Source organism: Phaseolus vulgaris, chromosome 1 (assembly GCF_051622355.1).
Source record: "Phaseolus vulgaris cultivar YP4 chromosome 1, ASM5162235v1, whole genome shotgun sequence".
Taxonomy (NCBI): domain Eukaryota; kingdom Viridiplantae; phylum Streptophyta; class Magnoliopsida; order Fabales; family Fabaceae; genus Phaseolus; species Phaseolus vulgaris.
Window position 1 is genome coordinate 1498764 of NC_143498.1, and position 22541 is coordinate 1521304.

The following is a 22541-nucleotide window of genomic DNA, read 5'->3' on the forward strand; positions in this document are numbered from 1 at the left end:
TGTAAGATATGAAACACAGATGGCGGCAAAGCAAGGTATTAACGTGGGCTCTTATGATTCTCTTTCCATGTATATCTGTTTGACACGTGGACTTAGTAATCATGTCACATGTTACGTACCAGTTTTGTTGGAGGGTAAAAGATTCATCAATTATTCTGGCATCACAAATATTCATCCAAATAAAATTTCAAATTTATAATATTTTTCTACATGTGAATCGAAAAATTGTATGTGTTCTTTTTACTTCAAAATAATTAAAATAATTGTGTTTTAAGTTATGAGGCTCAAAATAATTGTATTTTAAGTTATGAGACTTAGACAGACACGTTTTTTAAAAAAAATATGTTTTTTTTTATTAGCAATGAATAAATAAAATTAAAAGGGATACTTCAGGGTATCTCAACCCATATACAGTACCCAGAGGTGGACTTCCTATAATATCCACAAGCGAAACTCTCCTTTATGATTGGAGCAGAACAACCTTAAAGTGAGAAAACCCTACCCAAAAAAATAACCAACATCGGCGACCACCGATTACACATATGGTGAACGCCGCTTCATCAATCGGCGATCATGTTGATCTTTGCATACCTACGGCGACCACCGACTACGCACATGGAGATCGTCATTTCATAAACTGGCGATCATATTGACCTATGGAGAACGCCGATTCATACTGGCGATCATGTTGATCTTTGCATACCTACGGCGACCACCGACTACGCACATGGAAATCGCCGTTTCATCAACCAGCGATCATGTTGACCTTGTATAATTTCAGCAACCTCCGACGATCATGTTAAAAAAAATATGTTTGTGTCGGATAGTATTTAAATTTTGTATAACATCTATTAATAAAGTATTAAATTAAAAAAAAACTTGTTTAATTTTTTACATTTCTAGCACCTAATCCAATTTAAAAATATATATATATATATATATATTAATTTTCTAAATATTTAAATTTATTATATAAATTTTAATATAATTATTAAAATAAGGAATAAATTTTTTAAACCAACCATAAAAAAGTCTTTCTGCTTAAAAAAAAATTGAAACATAACTTTACATATAAATTTTATTGTCAATTTATATAATTTATAATTATATAATAATATATAAATTCGTGTCTTCGTATTCGAATTTTAAAAATTATACACATCTATATTCGTATAGTGTGATCGTTTATATGCTAATTAGATTTTAAGATTTCCACAACAATTAAAAATGTCCAATCTAATATTAATTTAATAACAAGTACTTCTTATCTATTCCACTCATCTTCCATATTTTCTTAATGTACTCGGTTCTAATGTTAATTACTTTTAAATATATAGTATATTGTTAAGAAATTACTTTAAAAATTAAAAAAAAAAACTCAAAAAATCATATTTAAAATAAGTTTTGAAGAAAATGTTAGAGGTTTGCTAGAAGTTGCTATCTAAACTAAGTTTATTAATTGAAGAATTTTCCCTACAATAATGACATTCTTCGTTTTCTTTATATGGACTCACGTCTTGTTTGCAATTGGCATCATTTTTGCAACGAACTCTAACATGTATATAACAAGCTCTTAATTATGGAAAAAATAAATATTTTAATTTGTTTAATTGGATATAAATATTTTATCTTTCATAAAAAATAAAAGCACAGTGCTCTTCCTAATTACAATACAAATAATAAAATATAGTATAATCATTAAATTTTAAAGAAATAAATATCTTTATTTATATTGAAATTACCTTTTTTTTTTTCCAAAAATTTAACAAATTTTCTTTTATGAATATTTGACAAACCTATTCCTTAAAATATTAAATGGTTAAATATATTTTTCATATTATACTCTAACACTAAATTGATTTTCATCTGTGGTTTAAATTTAAATCATCTAAATATATATTTGTAGTATAGAAATTATAAGAATATTGTTATTTTAGAAGGAATAATATAATCTTATTATTTTAAATGTTGTCGAAAACTTGAGGCATCTATTATATTAATTTTCATCCTGTAACATACTCTTACCATCATTATATCTCAAAATTAAAATTATTAATTACTTTTATATCAAAATATATTTGGTCTGAAATACTTACATATTCATTTCAAATTATTTAAAAAAAAAAACTTTTTTATTAAATTTATAACCTACTTGCTTTCAATTATTTTTTAATCAGTTATTTGTGTATATATATCGTAATTTCAAAAGCTATTTGTGTGTATGAATTATATAATGCATGGATACTTTCTAATTTAAGTTTCTTGGGACTTCACGGCAAGGAAACCTTAATTTAGAATTAGGATTTATGACAAGACGAATCTTTGTCTTCTCTGATAAAATAAAAATATCTAATAATAAGAATACACGTTAATGCAAATAATTGAAAAACAATGACGTTCATCTAACTAAAAGTTTTTTCTTAATCATTCAATGATGGATGTATACAGCAGATATTTGAAACCTTGTTGCGTAAAATGGGGTCATTCAATGAAACACAGAACCAGATATTTCTAATGAGGTGGAATAGGTCCTTCAATATGGCCAACTTTTTATTTTTTTAATTAAAAAAAACCAAAACAAAATTAAAAGAAAATTGTAAAATAAAAACTAATTTTAGACACCAAAATAATTAGTTACTAACTTCACTAAATTAAAAATTATTTTATAAATTAAAAAAATTATTGGTATCTAATTAGCAACCAAGATTTTTGCTACCAAATTTAGAATTTAAATAATGAAACTATTTAAACTAATTTAGAAACCATTTTTTTTAGTTTCTAGTCTCTAATTTAGTTACGCAACTAATTATTTTGATTTCTAAAAATTAGTTTCTATTTCATGATTTTCTTGTAGTGGTAGTTTCTCTTATTAATAAAAATTTATAAAATAATTTTTAAATTGATATCTAACCATTAATTACTAAAGTTTTATCTACTAATTACTTACATTTTAAATTAGTCTTTATTACTCTTTTAAATACTAATTTAAAATATAAAGTATTAGTAACTAAAATTTTAGAAGTTATCAATTTAAAAATTATTTTATAAATTTTTATTAATAATAGAACTCTTTTAGATATCAATAATTTTTTAGTTTCTAAAATAGTATCTAATTTAGTAAATGTAGTGATTAATTATTTATTGTATCTAAATTTGGTTGTTATTTAATGATTTTGTTGTACTGTTTTACCTTTAGAAAAAGCATAACAAAATAGGTTAATGTAGAGATAGTGGCTTTTCTACATTTAAACCATGCACACTTAAATGTACAAAAAATATGCATCAACATATTGGGACTAATAAACATAATGAAACAAAGGAAGTGGAGAGTGGGAGATAGCAACGTTCTTCTTTTCTTAATCACCACAAACATGTGGAGAATGAGATTTGTGAAAGTGTTCCAAAAATGATGAAAAGTTAAAAAAGTAAAAGAAGTTTTCCAATTTTGGAAGGTGGATGCATGGGGAGAATGGTTTGATGGGAAAGAAAAATGAGAAACTATTGGAGAAGAAGCTTGAGGCAATGGCTATAGTAAAAGTAAAGATGATGTAAACATTTTTCACTTTAATAACCGAAGTAAAGTATTCATAAACATTATAGATATGCAAACAACAATAACATAAAAAGGGTAATTAGAACTATGGAAGAATGTATATAATACATAAAGTTGGAAGAAAAAAGTTGAATGGAAGAATATAAAAGGCGGAGAAAACAAAGTTGATGAACCGGAACAACTATGGAAGGAATATAATAATAAATAAGATATTAATAAGATAAATGTTGGAGATCCCATCTAGAGATTAGGATATTTAATTGTATATAAGTGGGTGCAAATCTCATCCCATGAGCTGGTTTTATGGGGTTGAGTTAAGTTTAAAGTCCACTTCCTAATATGGTATCAGAGTCATTTTGAGTCTATCTTAACGAGTATTTGTGGTTTATCAGGCCATCCGTGGAGACTTTGTAATAATAAAGAAAAATTTATAGTGAAAAATATATTTAAAAGGAAAGGTTTTGTGGGTTGGAAAGGTGTGTGGAAAATTAAATAAACAAAATGGTGATAATTTTCATTATGTAAGTAACATGGGATGGGATGAACTTATAAGATCTAATCTAAAATGTTTTTATATATGAAGTTGAGTTCATATATATACCATTACTGAGTAGAAAATTGTGTAGAAAGTTGAAATTAATGGAAAGTAAATCGATAGTGTGGAACAAAAAGTGTTTGACAATATCTAAAATATTTAATCTGTTCAACTTTCATTTTCAGTGTGGATCAAGAATTTGAACACTTTCAAGACATGCAACACATATTTCCTTAATCTGCATTATAATTATTATGAAAATTTGCACTGAATGTATTTTAGGAATTCATGTATGTTAAGGACGTGACTGATATTTTGGATTTGTAATTGTATATTTGAAGTCATATTCCTTATACACAATTTTTTATTATTATAATAAATTTTTTACTGATTAAAAAAATATACAAAAGGATATATTTTATATAAGCAATTTTTAGTGAAATTTTATAATCTAGATGAAAGTAGTTAAATAATTATATTTTTGAGTGTTTTATGTTATCGTGTTTATTATTTAACTATAGTGCGTGAGTGTGTTTTTATAAGAACATACTTAATTCTCTTTACCTAAATTTGCATAAAGGAAATAAATACTTTAAATCAAAACTAATAACTTTATATTTTTTTTTAAAGAAGGTCTTCCATATTTAAGTAAATATTAAACTAAATATTAGTTTAGTACGTGGACTTTAAGTCTAACTCAATCCTATAAAATCGGTTCATAGGGTTGAGGTTTGCACCCACTTATATACAATGAAAAGCTCTAAGTGGATCTCCAACACACGTTATAATATATTATTGAGATAAAAATAATTGGTACAGTGTGAGATGAGATCTAGTATTGGGAGTTATTATAATAAATTTAAATAATAAAGTTGACTTTTTTTTTATATTTTGAGTTGTAAAGAGCGGAAAGAAATAAATAAAATAACTAAAAATGAACACATGTTATTTTTAGCTGAACCTAAACCCAATATCTTATTCATAATTGAAAACAGAGGTAGGAAGAGAAGTCACATAAATGAATGAAAACAGAGAAATTTATTCTGATAAACACCAGATTCTGATGAACTCTACTCCTTGGAAGCAGCAGCAATGTCAATCACGAAACGGTAGCGAACATCATTCTTGGCAACACGTTCAATGGCTTCGTTGATTCTATCTGCTGTGATCAATTCAATGTCACTCGTTATGTTGTACTTGGCACACACATCCAACATTTCCTGAGTCTCTTTTATTCCTCCTATGATCCCACCTTTTACTGATCTCTTCCCTGTCACAAACCCAACAACGTTTTTCAACTCGAACAACAAAAACTGTAATCAATTGCCAAAATTAAGGTTAAATGTTCTATCAGTTACCCATAATCAATGGAAAAGAAGGCAGTTGCAGGGGCTTGTCGGGTGCTCCGACCAGAAACAAGGTGCCTTTGACTTTCAGCAACTCCAAGATGGATAAGAGAGGGTGCTCTGCAGAAACAGTGTCCAGTATGAAATCAAGGCTTCTCTTTGCTTTCGCTAACTGTTCTGGGTTTGTGCTGATTATGAAATCATCAGCACCCAAACGTTGCTTAGCTTCTTCCTCTTTCGAAGGAGAAGTGCTAATCACAGTAACATGGTGCCCAAATGCCTTCCCGAATTTAACGGCTAAGTGTCCCAGCCCTCCCAAACCAACCACCCCAATCTTTTTCCCCCCCGTCGCCACCAGATCGTGATCTTTCAAAGGACTGAACACTGTTATTCCGGCGCAAAGCAGAGGAGCCGCCGCGTCCATCGGTAGGCTCTCCGGAACGTGTACCACAAACCTTCACATCACATTTTCATCTTCAGTGACAAAACCAAGTTTTATGTATAGACATATGTCGAAACTAATACTACAGGAAATTGTTACAACATTAACACCACATACTGATGCAACACAAATCGACAATAAGACGAAGATATCTATCATTTCTAATATGTAAGACACGAGAACAACAGAGAGAGTGATGAATGAAAGAACCTGTGATCTGCAACAATGAGTTGGGAGTAGCCACCGTAGGTGATGCTGCCATCCCAGAAGATTCCGTTGTACACAAATTCCATCTTCTCACAGTAGTTTTCCTGACCAGTCTCGCAGTGTTCACAATCCAAACATGAAGCTGCCATACACCCTATACCCACTCTGTCTCCTTCCTTGAACCCCTTCACATCGCTTCCTGCCTCAGTCACCACCCCAACGATCTCGTGTCTGCACACAATCAACAAAAAAGACTCTGTTAACTAATCACAACCACAATGAAGTAATCAGTTAACAGTGGAAATTTGTTGCTTACCCTGGCACCACAGGGTACATGGTGATGCCCCATTCATTTTTAGCGTAGTGTAGATCAGTGTGGCAGATCCCACAGTACAAGATCTTTATGGTTACATCGTTGACACCATTCTTCCTGCGTCACACCAACTTCCTTTATGCATCATGATATAGAAGAATGAAGAAATATAGTGAGAAATAGATGTTAGCATTACCTTCTTTTGAAGGTGTAGGGGCTAATCTTGCCGGAAGAATCGTGTGCTGCCCACCCAGATACAGTTACTGTGTGATTCGGTGTTGTTGCAGCCATTTATACAGAAAGAGTGATGGAAAAAAGATAACACTTTCTATTTGGGACTTTGGAAGCAGTGAACTCAACAACAATGGTGGCCAAGAGAGAGTGATGAAGTGAATGCAGGGCAACCACCTTCACATTTTATAGACACAAAAACAGTATAAACTAATAAAATTGCTGTATTAAATATCACCACATGTGCTGTACCTACTTATTTCTCTGAATCTTTATTAATTGATGCTTCCTACTCATGCTCTTAATTTATATTGAATATTTTTATTTATTCTCAATTTTACTTTTTAGACTTACTCTTTCTGATAAAATAAATATTTATATTTAGTTTTTGTTAAAGTATATTTAAGAACCTGAATCCCATTTAAGAGAATAATGTCTTCTTGACTTAAAAACACCACCAACAAAATAAAACATTAATAACTATGGTTTCTATTAATTTTTTCATCATTCAAGTAATACCAATAAAAAAGTCTTAAAATTAATGTAATACAGAAAAAATAAATTAAAATCTTATTTTAACATTCTGCATTCACTTTATCACTAACAATATTATTATTTTAATATTTTTTCATATCAGTTACAAATTTATTTATTTTTATATATTTTTTTAAAACTAGCACACATAATTTTTAAATTGTAAAAATATATTTTTTCTATTTAAAATTAGGATATCATCAAACTCTCAACTCGATTCTTTTTACCGATTAAACTGATACTAATAGCAGATGCAAGTTTTCAATTTAACCTATAAAAGATATTTTGATAGTTGAAGTTTAGAATATATTAATCTTAAAAAAACTAAATTTATATATTATAAGTGTTGTTTAGTGTTCTTAAAATAAAACACTTTTCTTATTCTAAAAGTGTTATCTTTTAAAGAAAATCTTGTTGGTAGTTAAATAAAGTCCTGAAAAAAGAGTGAAGGATAGTTTGACAGCATGAAGAGTGATAAAAATATACTTAATAAATAAATAGATTAATATTTTAATTTAATTTGATTTATTTTTAATTAAAAATATTATTATAATATTATAATGGTTTATCCACTACGTGTATTTTTCTTTTTGAGTATGAACAAAAACTTTTTCTAAAAGCAAAAGAAACGACTTTCACGAAAAACCCAGGAAACAAAAGTAAAATTGACAACGTTGGTTGTTGTTAGCAAACACTAGCACTACATATTTTTATATCATAGAAGACCTGACTCAGAGTTCTTAGTTGACTGATAAGTGGACAGAAAGTACCCAGAAACTGTTAAATGGTGGGAGGAAGAAGATAAAATGCTCAGTCTATGAACCTAATAAAATAGTTATAATATATATTTACATAAAAAATTAACCTTTTCTCATTAAATATTATATGGAATAATAGTTTACCCCGGTCTATACGATAGGTGAAAGTTTGTATATCTGGTCGATCGACCGACACAACCAAATTCATTATACTTAACAGAAAACTAATGAAATTAAACAATAATCAAGTATTAGGTAATATACTTTTTAATCATGATCTAAAATATTAATTAATCCAAATTAAAAAAAGCTTATGAAAATAATATAAATAATTACAGATTTTAAGGATAAGGTACGTCGTTATTCTACACTAATAGCGTCGAACATCAAATACCAATCTCATTTAAACATCAGAGTGTCTTTTATCATTCAAGTTTGAAATTTACGAGAAGAAAGATAATCATTCTTAGTTTAAATCTCATTTGATATCAAATAATTTAGAAATTAGTTTACTGTAATTGAAATTAAAATAGTAAAAATGAAATAAACATTTTAATTCTGTTTCTAAAAAAGACAAATATCTTTGTGGTCCTTTCAGCACTGATGGCATGGCAACAAATGTATGGTTGGTGGTGGTGATAGTTACCGTTGAACATATAATGTAACTATTCATAAAAGTAAGAGCAACAAAATAGAAGATTAGGGTATATAAAACCTCCAATAAGAAACAACCATGCTCATCCAAATCAAAAAACCACAACATTCTTCCAACTACCCAAATTCAATTGAGTCAATTCCACACGTTCAAAGCAAAAACTGATTTTATAAATTATATCTTTATTCAAATTTTATTATTATTTAAATTTAGAGTTATCTAAGAATCATAACCTATATATAAGTTATAATAGATTCAATTTATATTTATTTATTTTATTATTGATAAAAAAAATACAAAAAAGTTTGTTTTAAGAAGCCAATTTTGTTAGTATTTACTGATAATAATATTACTTAGTTCGTAACAACTATTTTATATATATGTATAAGGTATATTAGTTCACAGTTCAAATATTTTTTAATTAAATACGTATCGTAATCTAATAATCTAATTCAGTTTTGATATAGGTTACTGAAAGGTTAAACGAGGGAAGATTAATATATAATTCTTCGCCTTTAACTAATATTCTATTGACAATATCTTTGATCTTATTCTTTTTAAGCTAACTAGATATTGCATTGCACATGCATAAATTTATAGGGTATATTTGACTTTTTTTTTCACACCATACGTCATATTTAACTTATATATAGTTACTGTATTTATTATCTATTAATAATACCATTAATAGTTTTTTTCCTTTTTTATCTGTATAGTTTTAAAAAAAGATTATTAGAATATTTTAAAAAATAAACAATAGATTTTTTATTTAATATCTTAAAATTTAACTTGTATTTACTTATATCATGTGACATTATTACTCTTTCTTAAAAAAATGGTTCAATATTGAAATTTTGGTGATGTCATTTTATGTATAAAACAAGTTATGTTGTAAAAGGAAATATTTATTTTATATGCATTGAAGTTCCCAATTGCATTGATCATTATTTATAATAATAAATAATATGAATGAATAATATTATTAAAAATATATTTATTAGTTATATCTAACAAATATCTCATTTAATACCAAACTTATTTTTTTAATGTTGTTAATATACTCATAAGTGATATAATTTTGACAAAATCATGATTACATTGACTGAATGATAAACACACATATGAAACCATGTAAGAATTTTTTTACCTATGTGAGCATGTTGATCACACACAATGTTCATAGATTTAAGAGTTCCTAATTTTTACCTCCTAAAAACTTTGTACACTTTTCCACAACCACATAGATTATCCTGAAAATTTGAACCTCTTTCCACAACCACACACTTGGTGGTTTTGACAATTGATAACCTATCTATTTGTTGCTGTTTGGTTTTTCTCTTTGAAACTTAGTTTTTTCTGTTTGGACCTTTTTCATGCCTATGTGTTTTTTTGAGTTTATAAGATGAAGCACAAATTTGATGGGTGGGTGTAAGAATATAAGGTTCCACTTATTGCAAAAGCATGTACACAACTCAAAGAGTTGGAAGATACCTTTGCTCTCACTTTACACCTATTGTTAGCTCTTGTTCCTACAAATAAATGGATTCTCAAGTAATTTGAAATTAACAGACATGTAGTTCTAGATGAAAATGTATACATGAAGTTTATAACTGGTGTTTTATTAATGACAAGAATATGTTTATGAGTTTGCAGAAATTTGGACGTTAGTGGTGTACTTATTTTCACATAATTTTAATTATTCTTTTGCTGATCATTCACTCTTCTTAAAACATGTGGACACATTAAGGATTGTTCTTTTTGTTTATGTGGATGATATTGTAGTTATTTGAAACAATCATTAGAAAATTCATCCCATAACATCTCTACCCACACTTATGAATTAAGAAATTAGGTGATCTTAACTATTTTTCGGACTTGAAGTTGCTTGAAATAAAACTGGAATCCACTATAGCAAAAGGAAATAAAGACCTTACTCGAGAGACTAATATGTTGGCTTGTGCTCCTATGGAACATCTACACATTTTTTAGTTGAAAAAGATTCTAAACTTAATGAGGAAGACTCGTCTTTTTACATAAGACTCATTAGACATCTCACAAATCTTATTGTGATATCATGGACCGAGTCTGATTATGATACCGATAAATTAGATGTCGATAATGGAGTTGTAGTCTCTAATGCTTCGACATGAGACTAGGGAACTTATAGTATCATAGGTTGGATTCAACTTGTTAAATTATTGAGTATAAAAAATTGACCCATTTTGTAACATAAATAAGTTACTTTAATTCTATTTAAAAAAAAAATTGCGGAGAGGTCATGCCTTTTATTCTTAAAACAAAATCATCTTTTGAAATACCATGTGAAATGATGTTTCATCTGTTTTATAATATTTCCAAATTCAATCCATTGCTGTTTTCTTAAAAGGAGTATCCCTTTCAATGGTGAAAAAACACAACTCTTTATAAGCTTTTGTGTGTGTGACTTGCATATGTAACATTCCACTTCACACAATGGGATAATTGTGAAATGGACTTTGAATTATATAAAAACCTATGAATAAAGTATTTATTTTTTACCTTTCCCTTAATTTCTACTGCAGGGAAAGAATAATACACTATTTATTTCCTCAAATAATTTTTACGTATTGATTAAAAAGATATTATAGATTCCAACTTACCATAATAAACAATATTGTCTCATTCCCTAAAAAAAATGATTTTCTTTTTTATTATGCAATTCGGAAGAATCTATATATCTCCACGTTTTCTTTCAATTATAAGATAACGAATTTTTCTCCAAAATACACTCTTTCTTAATTATTATTTTTTAATATTTTATTTTATATATTTAAAGAGAAATAAATAAAAAATATATCATTCTCTATCAATTTAGCTTTCCTAAGATTCTGTTAATTTTTAAAAATCTGTTTACCGTCCCTATATTAGATTCTCGCTACCTTATCAACGAGAACGTTTTTATTTTTTATTTTTTAATCTGTTATTTGCAATTTTTCAAATTCTAACTTAAATTTAATATTTTATAAAATGAATTATCAGTCGATAACAATAATATTGTATCAAAATATAATCTATTCACAGAAATCTAAAATATATTATTGTTACGAAAAATATGTACTTCAAATCTAAATCCTGATACAGTTTATATATTTATAAAGATTTTATTATATTTTTTTGTTATGAATCTAAGTTTATCTAATGGTTATTTTGATATAAGATAGAATGCATATTGAGGAGATGAATTTAGCAATATAAAAGGAAAGGGAAAAGAATACGAAGGAAGAAGTTGTTGTTGTTGTTTATGCTCTGAGAGAGAGAGAAAGGGTTCTTGTTCAACTAAGATCCGTTTCCCATCTCATTGAATCCAGAAAAACCCTAACTCATATTTAATTTCAGTTTCATCAATTTCACCCTTTTCCTTTTCACTATTGTAATTATCGAATTGCTTTGTTTTTTCACTTCTTCACTCATCAATCTTTTTTTCAGTCTCAGAATACAAACACACAACACACAAAAAAACTACAAACCCTAATCATCAATGGTTACCACTGCCAAATCTTCCAACCACCACTCCTCCTCTACTCCTCCCTCCCCCCTCCACCCTTCCGATCCCAACTTCCCGCCAAAAAACCTTCCCTCGCCCTGGGCTCAAGTCGTTCGCGGTGGCGACCCCGAATCGCCGCCTGCTATTCACCAATCGCCGCCCTCGACGTCATCCTCCTCCTCGTCACTCATTGCCGACCACCCCCCGTCCTCCGACTGTTCTCCCAAGGTCATTCCGGCGTCGCCGCCGCTCGACAATTCTAACACGGTTGGTGTTGCAGATAGCTCTGATGGCGCTGAGGACAATGCTGATCGTTCTAAGAAACCCGTTTGGAATAAGCCCTCAAACGGCGTCGTCGTGGAGACTGGGCCTGTAATGGGCGCTGAATCGTGGCCCTCTCTGTCTGCTGCATCTACCAAAGCTTCTGCTAAATTGCCAGCTGAATCGTCGTCCAAGACCGTTGCTGATGGATCACTCTCCACTTCTCAGGTTTGGTTCAAATACATTATGCCCTAGTTCTCTGCTTAGTTTTTTCCCTTTTTTTTTAATTTATAATTCTGTTTAGTTTGGTTCGAATACCGTGCGTTGTAATTCTGTTTAGTTTTTTTCTGTTTGAAAATTATGAAAATATAACTAGAATAATGCCCAAGTATAGAATTTTGTCAATGTATAATGTTTCCAATTTACATGAATCTATGGCAAAAAATCCTATATATATTTTGGATGTCTCAAAAAGAGTATGTATGTCTTGTTAAGAAGGATTTAAAATCGATGTCAAGAATGGTAAATGGTGGGTACTGGGTATTATTACTTGGTGTGACCCTTTTTGTTATGTTGTAGGGGCAAATGACTTCTCAGTCTTCTCAGAAACCAGCTACTGTTACTAATGCAAAACCTAATCCTGCAACAAATTATAATGTGCCTGGTAGACAAAGACCGATGAAGCGGGTAGGTGGTAGTGGCATTGTGTCTGGTCCTTCTCAGAGCAACTTCTCCAATCCTCCTCCACCACCGCCACCACCACCTTTTCCTGTATACCAGCTCCCACCAGTTAGTTATGGTATGGTACCTGTGGTACCTGAGCCTGCTCCAAGAGATCATTACCGTAATAGTAACTGGGATCATAGACCAATGGTGGGGGGCTTTGTGCCTGGGATGAATGAATATCGTGGTTCATCTCACAGGAGTTATCTTGGGCCTCATCCACGAGGAGATGGTTCCTATCATAATAGTTACGGTAGCAGGCATGATCATGATCGTCGAAATTATGGGAATACCAGAGACACTTTTGTACATCAGCCGAGGATGCCTCCTAGAGGATTACTGAGGCAACCACCTCCTAACTCTGCTGCTTTTGTGGGCCATCAACCCATTGGCCCATTTGCTAACCCCATGGGTTTTTCTGGTTCGTTTTTCTTCTTTGTATCAATTGTCTCGGTTTAAAATAAAAAACAAACTAATGTTTTTCTTCTTTTTCCATTTTAGAGTTTTATTACTATCAGCCAGTGGCAATGGAGCAGTTTACTGGTATGCCTTACTTCACGCCCAGCCCTCCTCCCACAACACTCTTTTCTGCTGCTGAATCTCCTCTCTCCAATATGATAGTCCGCCAAATTGACTATTACTTTAGGTAAACTTGATCCATTGTTTATTATTTAGACTGTTAATAAATCTTCATTCATTCTCAATTTGTTTTTTTGCAGTGATGCTAATTTAGTGAGAGATGAGTTTTTAAGGTCTAAAATGGATGAACAGGGTTGGGTTCCTGTTACTTTGATAGCAGACTTCCCTCGAGTAAGTTTTTTTGCTCGGTTAAAAAATACAGCCTGCATCTTTTGTGTAGAGACTTTTAATGTTATACTCCTTGGTTGTATAATTTAGTAATTCACTAAATCTTTGACTTACGGTAGCAATTCTGTAGCAGTTTTTTCTTTTCTTAAGATGATTGTGATTGAGGATTTTCCTTACACAATTTATTTGGAATCAATGTTTTGGTAGATTTTTGCTTATATATGACTACTTTGACTATGTCTCTTGCTAGGGAAGATGGATTTTTCTCTTTGTAGTTGATTATTTTACATATTCTGTCTGTCTGGAACTAATGCTGTTCCAGGTGACCAGTAGAAATGAGAAAGTTGGACCTTTTTTTGTCTGATGATATAAATTTCAACTTACTCTTGTGTGTCCTTGACACATAAGTTTGATATTTGTTGTTTGTGACTATTTCAAATATTGCTCTGCTTCTGATTTAAATTTTTAATTTCTTGTTGGGTTGAAATTTCTGAGTTGAATAACAGTTTGGTACTGTATGGTGCATTGAACTGTTTAGGATGACCATGTGCTTTTGTGAGCTTTTGATGTCAGTTTGCTCTTCATCCATTTTAGCTTTTTGGATTAGTGTATTTTGTGTTATATCTTTTTTCTCCATATGCTTCCACAATTTGGTATACCCTTTGCCTTGATATCTCCATGTTGAATATCTGTATTTCTGCCAGTATGGATGGTTTACTCCCTGAACGAACCTGGACTAGTGTCTAGGTGCTTGAGTGAGGTTTAGATATGTTATTTGTTCTGCACCTTATAGTTTGACATCTATGTGCTACGGGATGCATGATAAATATAATTTTTTGTTATTGACATCCTACTTTAAACATGTAACAGGACAAACATAGTCTACCAAGGGATGCATGATAAATATAATTTTTTGTTTTTGAATTTGACCATTTTCCAAATGAAATTATTTAATTATTATGACATGCTACCAAGGGTGACAAGTGATGAAATTGGATTTTCTGAAAAGTCTCCTATCTAGTGTTCTATTCTATTCGTCTTCCTATTTTGTAACTTTGAATCTGATGTATAAGACATTGATCAACTACAAAATATAATTGATTAATACTTTCCAATATTAATCATTATTGATTTTTTTACTTGAACTTGTTTGTTTTTCTGCGCTCAATATATTTTATAAGGATTTTAGAGAGCAAGGTTGTGGAATGTGATTACAAACATATTGTTCTGCACATTACCCAGGTTTGAGTGTAGTCCAGAGAATAATGGAATGGAATGTTATTCATCGAGTAACCATTCTCTTGTTTGAGAAATTCTTTAAAGAAAATAAAGACAATGAAAGATTATGTAACATTTCAACTGTCTTTTATTAATCTTCATAAGTACTTAGCACTTTAAGTTTGTTTTGGCTCTATCTACCGAATTTTTGCAGGTTAAAAGTCTTACAACTAATGTTCAGTTGATACTGGATTCTATGAGAACTTCCACAATAGTGGAAGTGCTGGTAAGTTCTCATGTAATAGTACTTTTTTACGTGTCACTACTTGATTTAAGTAATTTGCACTTATATATAGTTTGTTAAGAGTTTGGAATTTATTTTCTTCAAACTGCAGGGTGACAAGTTGAGAAGACATAGTGAGTGGATGAAATGGGTGCCCTCTACTAAAAGACGGTCTGGATCTACTTCTACTTCGCCGTCTCCCCGTGGATCAAGATCCAATAACTTGACAGTTAATTTTCAAGCTATAACTATGGAAGAAACTGCAGAGCCACGTAGTCTGCATCAACTCACCAATGGTGGTGCTACCGGAAGTAGCACTTAAACTGTATTTAAATAATCTACTCAAACCAGATTTCTTAACCTTTTTGGGGTCCAATATTGAAGCCTTGTGGTCTTAGGTTGTTTTTTGGAGGTGATGGGAATAGAGACTGTGATAGTTGATTCTTTCAGCAGTCTCGATTTTGATAGTGGTTTTGAGTGAAGTAGTGGAAGGAAATAAGAGTTATTCACCATTGTTATGGTAAAGAAAAAAAAAAAGAGAAAAAACTAATTAGAAAAAAAACCTTAAAATTTTTTATTGAGGCTGATTTAACGAGATTATTGATTTGTATAGCTGATATTTGTTTTGATGAATATTTCCTATTTTTTTAATGATTTATGGTAGAAAGTGTAAATAATGTCCGTTCTTTATAGTGTTGAGTTTTAATTTTATTCTGATTTATGTGCTATCATATTGTCACTATTAGTTTGTTTTTAATTACTCTGTTTTTTTTAATAATTCTTATGATAGGGTCTCATAGTATGATCTTCCATTTTACTTAGATATTCATGTAGTTAAATTGTAATACATTTGGTTTTTTCAAACTCAGGAATTTCCATAATTTAAATGTGTTTTTTAATATAATTGTAATAACTGGTATTTCAAGTGAAGATATTAATTGAATAATTAGTTTTTTTTTTCATTAAAGATGTTTTAATATATTTTGATTTCAACCTTCTGTTGAAAATTGAGTTAAATCGTGAGTATATGTAACGCGAAGAGGAAAGCATTCTACAAAAATTTACTGATGCCATTTTTTTCTATAATTTTTAATATATGAAGAGAATATTTATAAGATAAATTTTCAAAAAAATAAAATTTTATTTCAAAAAGTTAGTAACTATATTGTCTTAGATTTTATTGTGCACATAATACATATGAAGATAAAACGAATCCATATTTTTATCTAAGCATGACAAAACGAATCATAAACCAAGTCTTATTCATATAATAAATGTGACATTGATCTAAATTTTCAATTACAAGTTATAAAATATATAAAACAAATGAATCAAATAATTTTTTATTCACTAAAAAAAATCCTAGTTGTTGATTAATTATTTATATATGATAAATAATTTTTAATATTTTAATTAAAATTATAGCTAATATAGTAATAATTGATTACGATTGATGAACAATAATTATGCTTAAATAATTGATTTTACTTCCATTTTTTTAGTTTATAGCTTATAGTATGTTTAGTATCTTCTACAATTGTGTTTGTGTTTTATTATTCTGTTTTCATATCTTTCCTTGTAAATCAGAAGAAAGTCAAAGTCCAATATTTTCAATTCATATCCCACATTTTTGCGTATCCTTAACATTAATCATATAGAAGCAATATTTATACATTTATTATGACAATATTAAAAAGTATTTTTTTTCTATATATTAGAAAGTAATTAATATTATATACTTGACTATGATAATGTAGTTCTAAGTTTAAAATATAAATGGATAAAATTATGTAAATTATATGTATTTTCTTTAACTTTTTAATATATATATATATATATATATATTTTCAATAGATTGAGTTAGTCCATCAACTTGTTAAAGCACTAATCAAATCAATTTTCACAACCTAATGTACATTGTCCACCTACATGTCAGATTAAATGCATATAATTATCTGTTTATAATTATAATTATTGATTATTTATATTAATTTGTGTGCATATATTAATCTAATTAAAATATACATTCAAACCAAATTATAATCATGACATGCAATGCTATAATTGCTACAATTAATTATTGCCAAAATCATTTTGAATTAATGATTATATATAATTTACTCTCTATATTTAAAAATAATAATTTTATTTAATTATGTGGTTTATATAAAGAAACTATGCCTAAAAGTTATACATTTAGTAAATCTATATTTTAAATGCTAAAATTAATAAATAAAATAATTAATATCAATATAAATTATTTATTTATAAACACCGTATTAATAATATTATGTTATATTAATATCTATGAAATAATAATATTAATGTAACAAATGTTTAATTATTTGTTAAATATAATCAAGTTCATTAAATTTTATTTGATGAAATGATTACAGTAAAATTTATTTATATATTATTAAATTTATTTTTTTGATCAATTGTTATATATAATATGTTAAAGTCTTATTTATAATTATAAATAAATATAGATAGATGGTCAAATTTTGCCTAAAATATAAAAAAAATCCTTTTAAAAAGGTTATCTTAGAAACCTGATTTGAGTTTGAGTCAAACACGCGTATAAAAAGATTGCTACATAATAAAACAACAATTAATAATTTTAAAAATATTTTTCTCATTTAAAATAATTAAAACTTTAAAACAAGATTGCATTACTTATTTAATATATGTATTTTACTTTATTTTGATAAAGAATAAATGTTCTTAATTATTAATATATTTTAAGGAAAATTAAATCATAGAAAGACATTCAATTTCATTTTACTGAGATCAGGTTTAGGATTGGTGCATCCTCACAAATACATATAAGAAAAAAAAAACCTTGTTGTATTATATAATAATTTCCATAATTAATAACACTTGAGACTTGATAAAAGCTGATTATTGCAACAAAGCTACACTGTTGAGACTTGATAAACACTGAACACATGAAGCTTGTGTTTCTCCATTTGAGAGAAAGGGTAATTAATTTGAGAGAGAAGTATTAACAGAAGAAGAAGCAAAAAAGCTTGGATCATTGTTCCTTTGTGTCTGAATAACAGAAGAGACCACAAGCTGATAAGCTCTCTCACTTGGATGAGCAAAATCCCAGAAAATGAAAGTTCTAGGATCTAGACACACACTCAGAAGGTTACACACCCCTGAATTTCCATATGCACCTGTTCCACAACACGCTTCACCAGCATCTATAAACCCTGAAATCATCACAATGTAAACCACTATATTAACAACTTGATTCCGGTGTTAATACCTATGAGCCTCATACACTTCTCTTAAATGATATATCCGACAAACACATGTTTTGGACACGACACTCGTACGACACTTGTAGGACACGACACTTATATGACACGTATCAGTGAAGTGTCAAATTCAAAAAATATTTATTGGATTTCTGACAATTCTAGTACAGTTCAAACACAATTTTAAAAAGAAAAAATACATTAATTGTCTAAAAATGTCCATGTCCGTGTCAGTGTCCATGTAATATTTTAGAGTTTATACGTATCTCCCTGTCCGTGTTGTGTTAATATTTGTCTGAGTGTCTATGCTAAGTAGGTAAATACATAAACTAATCTTGAATGAGTGAATGAAGTTGTATAGAAAATAACCTGATGCCTGTGGATTATTTATAAGACTAAGAAAAGGATTATAGACATCGATGAATCTAATGTCATAATTTGGAAAGCTGGCTCTGATGGAATCAACTGCTGATGATAACTGGGCATTGAAAGTCTGTGCTTCCATATTCACAATTTGTGCACAAAATCTGAATGGCCCCCCAGCTGCAGCTCTTCCTCCAGGTAAGCATCCCAGTGGCAATGTACTTAACACCCACACTTTTCGTACTCCAAGATCATAAATACTCTTCAACAAGTTCATAAATTTTTTTATCAGTAGTAAGAAAGAATAAATAAATATGAACCACTTTGTTTGAGTCACAAAACAATCTTCAAGTTCATAAACATATGATGATAACATAGAAAATGAATAGAAGGAGGAGGTGGCAATGGAACCTTGAAGAAGTTTGAAGCTGTGGAAATTAGAGTGGAGACATATAAAGGGAAAGGACGTGTAGTGGCAAGAAGGTTAGAATAGGTGATGGCAATGTCGTTGTTGCCAGCAGAAACGAGGAAGAGGCTGTTGGATATGATTTCACTCGCACGTTGTTGTCCCACAAGTGCTGTCAGCTTTCCTATGTATTCTTTGAACATTCTCAGCTGAGTTGGCTGTGACAGAACTCCCTGATCTCACACAAAACAAACACCATTCACTCACATAAATTATCATTTCAAAATCTCATTCATGCATTCAGGCAATTGCTTATGATGAGAGATATGAAGAAATTAACTAATAATGTTCTTCCAAAGATAATATATGTCTTATTCAGAGGGTTAGTGGAGAATAAAATCAGTGCTGGATTAAGGAGTTTTTCATCTAAAATGCAGTGAAAGTGTAGTTGATGTTATACCTGTATTTGAGAAGTGAGATCATCAATGCCAGAACCACCAGAAGCAAAGGAAACCCCAGTTATGAAGTCTTGAGAGTTCAAGTTGCTGCTAAGATATGCTGGCACCGTTTCTTTTACTCCCAGTGCCGATGCTGCATATACAATATTCAGTTTATATAATAAACCATTTTGGATCTCTTATATCTTATTAACATAGACACTCTGAAAAAGGATACAATACGGATATGGAAATAAGTATAATCTTTGTAGGAGACAGAGTCACATGTCTATATATATATATAACTATGAGTTATATAAATTGACAATTAATAAAAATTTATATGTGTATAAATATGTTTCAGTTTTTTTTATAGAAGAAAAGTGTTTCTTATTATTGGTTCAAAAAGAATTTATTCTTTATTTTTATAATCATAATAGAAAATTAATGTATTTTTTTTTTAAATTATGTTAGACTATCCTAGAATTGTTAGAAATTCAATAAATATTTTTTGAATTGGACTCTTTACCAATACATACCTTATGAGTATCAGCGTCCGATACGTGTATCCAACACGCACACACCATTTAAAAGACGTGTCCGAGTTTCGTATGTTATACTCCAACAGTAAAAAAAGCAAAAATCATGCATGCTGATATAAATCTTATTATTTACCTATCAAATCTGTGGGATTTTTTCCATTGCCAAATCTTCCTGTAGGTATTCCTCCAGGGAAATCCCTTCCATAGGGAGGATAATTGTACTTACTAAAAGTTTGAAGATTGTTATTGTTTCCAGTATCAAGAATTGAGTCTCCAAATGAAAACAATGCTGGAATTGATGCATTAACAGCTACTGCTCTCACAGCAAACAAAACCAACACAATTGTCACTGCTCTCTCCACAATTTGTTCCATTTTACTTTCTCAATGGTTTTCTTGCAGGCTTCTGTGGTATTTATAGATAGTTATGTTGCAAGAATGTACATGCCCAAGTATTCCATATATATCCCATTTAATACAAATTCAACAAATTACATCATGTCAATGTATATTAATAAATAAATAAGGATATAATTTAAATGTTAGGACACAATTTGATGCAATTCACCATGAAAATTTAATATTTAATAAATAAATAGACATATACATTTTAAACATTTAAGCCATGATTTTAATTATAGAATTTATGTTCTACTGTTTTTTGCTAAATAGTGGAATGATACTAAGAACATGGCCACAAGGAATTGAATAGTGTTTTTTTAAATATAAAATTCATTTTTTCTTATGATAAAATAACTTTTGAAAAAAAAAAGTATGGATTTTATCTTTTGAGACTTTGTAGTTCTTTTAACAAGCCAGTTGTACAATAACATTTGCAAGTCTTCTTCTACAAGTTATGTTTTTTTTTTCTTAATTTTTTTTTAATTTTATGTCTCTTTATGAGCAATTGATTTTTCTTAATTAAAAGTTAGGATAAGTCTAATTTGGATTGTTTCAAATTATACACTTTTTATGAGTAAAACTTTTCATCTTTAAATAAATGATGGAGTTTATTAATGGTCTGTATATTCTTGTCATTCAAAAGAAATAATCTCAATAAATTAAATCTAATACCAATTAAAATAAATATTAACTTTAAAAGGAGGGAATAATTTTGGATAAAGATTTAAAATTGGTCTTGAAAATATTTTCATGAATAAAGTCATTACATGTTAATAATTTTTTTTATTAATAATAAGAATTAATTTATATATTAATATTTTTTTTGATTTCTAAATTAGACTCTAATTTAATGAATAAAATAACTAATTATTTTAATTTCTAAAATTAAATTTTTAATTTAATAATTTTCTTCAAAAAGACTTATTTTTTCTTTCTAAGTCTTCTACGAAAACTAGCTATATTTAAGCAATTTAAAACTTTAGAATGAAAGTTTGTTATCAACACCCAATTCCCGTCCGAATAATTAAAACACATTAAATAAAATAAAGAGAAATTGATTTAGACAAAATCACCACAAATAATAAAATTTAAAAAGATAAATTGAGAGTAGAAAATATTTTTTTTAATTTAATTTAATGAAATGTTCTACTTGAAATACATTAAATAAAATGTTCTACTTTTTTTACTTTTGAAAATAAAATATAAATATAATAAGATGTAATTTAAATAATTCTCGATGATAAATAAAAACATTGAAAAAAATATAATAAACACTAAAAGTAAAAATTTAAATTAGAAGGGATTGAATTGAAAAATGAAAAACATGTCATGATAAAAATAAGTTGTTTTAAAATATTACATAAAATATAGTAGTTTATTTTATTTTAAATATATATATTAAAAAATATAATATAACACAATTTAAAATATAGAAAATTTTATTTTAAAAAATGATTTGTTAATAAAATATATAAAAATTATGCAACCACGAAACTAAAATATATTAAAAAAAGACATTAAAACAGAAAAATAACTATATTTTAAGTTTGTTTTTATTTATTAATAAAAATCTCTCATCATTCTGGCAGACTCTCCCCTAACATGTTAGTGTAAGTGTGAGAGAATACTGAATCATAACAGATGCACAAACTTTCTTCTTATTCAATTTTTTTTTATCAACTATAAATAATATATATCACTTTAATGATAATTTAATTGATATAAATAAAAATAAAAACA

At 28.7% G+C, this 22541-nt stretch overlaps 3 protein-coding genes across 3 annotated transcripts; 1 reads left to right on the forward strand and 2 right to left on the reverse strand.

Annotated features, from left to right (window-relative positions):
• Positions 1-5036: 5036 nt before the first annotated feature.
• Positions 5037-6872, reverse strand: LOC137816311 (putative cinnamyl alcohol dehydrogenase 6). The gene is made up of 5 exons (XM_068619407.2): positions 6593-6872; positions 6400-6513; positions 6087-6314; positions 5447-5889; positions 5037-5358 (listed from the first exon to the last, which is right to left on the reverse strand). The coding sequence occupies exons 1-5, from the start codon at positions 6685-6687 to the stop codon at positions 5159-5161; spliced, it is 1080 nt and encodes a 359-aa protein (XP_068475508.1). The 5' UTR covers positions 6688-6872; the 3' UTR covers positions 5037-5158.
• A 4920-nt stretch (positions 6873-11792) lies between these two features.
• On the forward strand, positions 11793-16079 carry LOC137816312 (la-related protein 1C-like). The gene is made up of 6 exons (XM_090305389.1): positions 11793-12586; positions 12938-13502; positions 13583-13727; positions 13801-13891; positions 15321-15392; positions 15502-16079. Exons 1-6 carry the CDS (start codon positions 12092-12094, stop codon positions 15709-15711), a joined length of 1578 nt encoding a protein of 525 aa, XP_090161515.1. The 5' UTR covers positions 11793-12091; the 3' UTR covers positions 15712-16079.
• Positions 16080-18256: 2177 nt separating this feature from the next.
• Positions 18257-20774, reverse strand: LOC137815333 (GDSL esterase/lipase At5g63170). The gene is made up of 5 exons (XM_068618478.2): positions 20534-20774; positions 19882-20012; positions 19427-19654; positions 19022-19277; positions 18257-18604 (listed from the first exon to the last, which is right to left on the reverse strand). Exons 1-5 carry the CDS (start codon positions 20772-20774, stop codon positions 18375-18377), a joined length of 1086 nt encoding a protein of 361 aa, XP_068474579.2. The 3' UTR covers positions 18257-18374.
• Positions 20775-22541: the final 1767 nt, after the last annotated feature.

What these genes read in the sequence shown, in the direction of transcription:
- LOC137816311 (XM_068619407.2), bottom strand. Translation starts at nt 6,687, where the DNA reads ATGGCTGCAACAACACCGAATCACACAGTAACTGTATCTGGGTGGGCA. An exon ending in CCCTACACCTTCAAAAGAAG is followed by an intron (nt 6,514 to 6,592) that starts GTAATGCTAACA and finishes GGTGTGACGCAG; the next exon opens with GAAGAATGGTGTCAACGATG. An exon ending in ATGTACCCTGTGGTGCCAGG is followed by an intron (nt 6,315 to 6,399) that starts GTAAGCAACAAA and finishes GATTGTGTGCAG; the next exon opens with ACACGAGATCGTTGGGGTGG.
- LOC137816312 (XM_090305389.1), top strand. Translation starts at nt 12,092, where the DNA reads ATGGTTACCACTGCCAAATCTTCCAACCACCACTCCTCCTCTACTCCT. An exon ending in TAACCCCATGGGTTTTTCTG is followed by an intron (nt 13,503 to 13,582) that starts GTTCGTTTTTCT and finishes TTTCCATTTTAG; the next exon opens with AGTTTTATTACTATCAGCCA. An exon ending in TGATAGCAGACTTCCCTCGA is followed by an intron (nt 13,892 to 15,320) that starts GTAAGTTTTTTT and finishes GAATTTTTGCAG; the next exon opens with GTTAAAAGTCTTACAACTAA.
- LOC137815333 (XM_068618478.2), bottom strand. Translation starts at nt 20,774, where the DNA reads ATGGAACAAATTGTGGAGAGAGCAGTGACAATTGTGTTGGTTTTGTTT. An exon ending in ATCTCACTTCTCAAATACAG is followed by an intron (nt 19,655 to 19,881) that starts GTATAACATCAA and finishes GTGTGAGATCAG; the next exon opens with GGAGTTCTGTCACAGCCAAC. An exon ending in CAGCTTCAAACTTCTTCAAG is followed by an intron (nt 19,278 to 19,426) that starts GTTCCATTGCCA and finishes AACTTGTTGAAG; the next exon opens with AGTATTTATGATCTTGGAGT.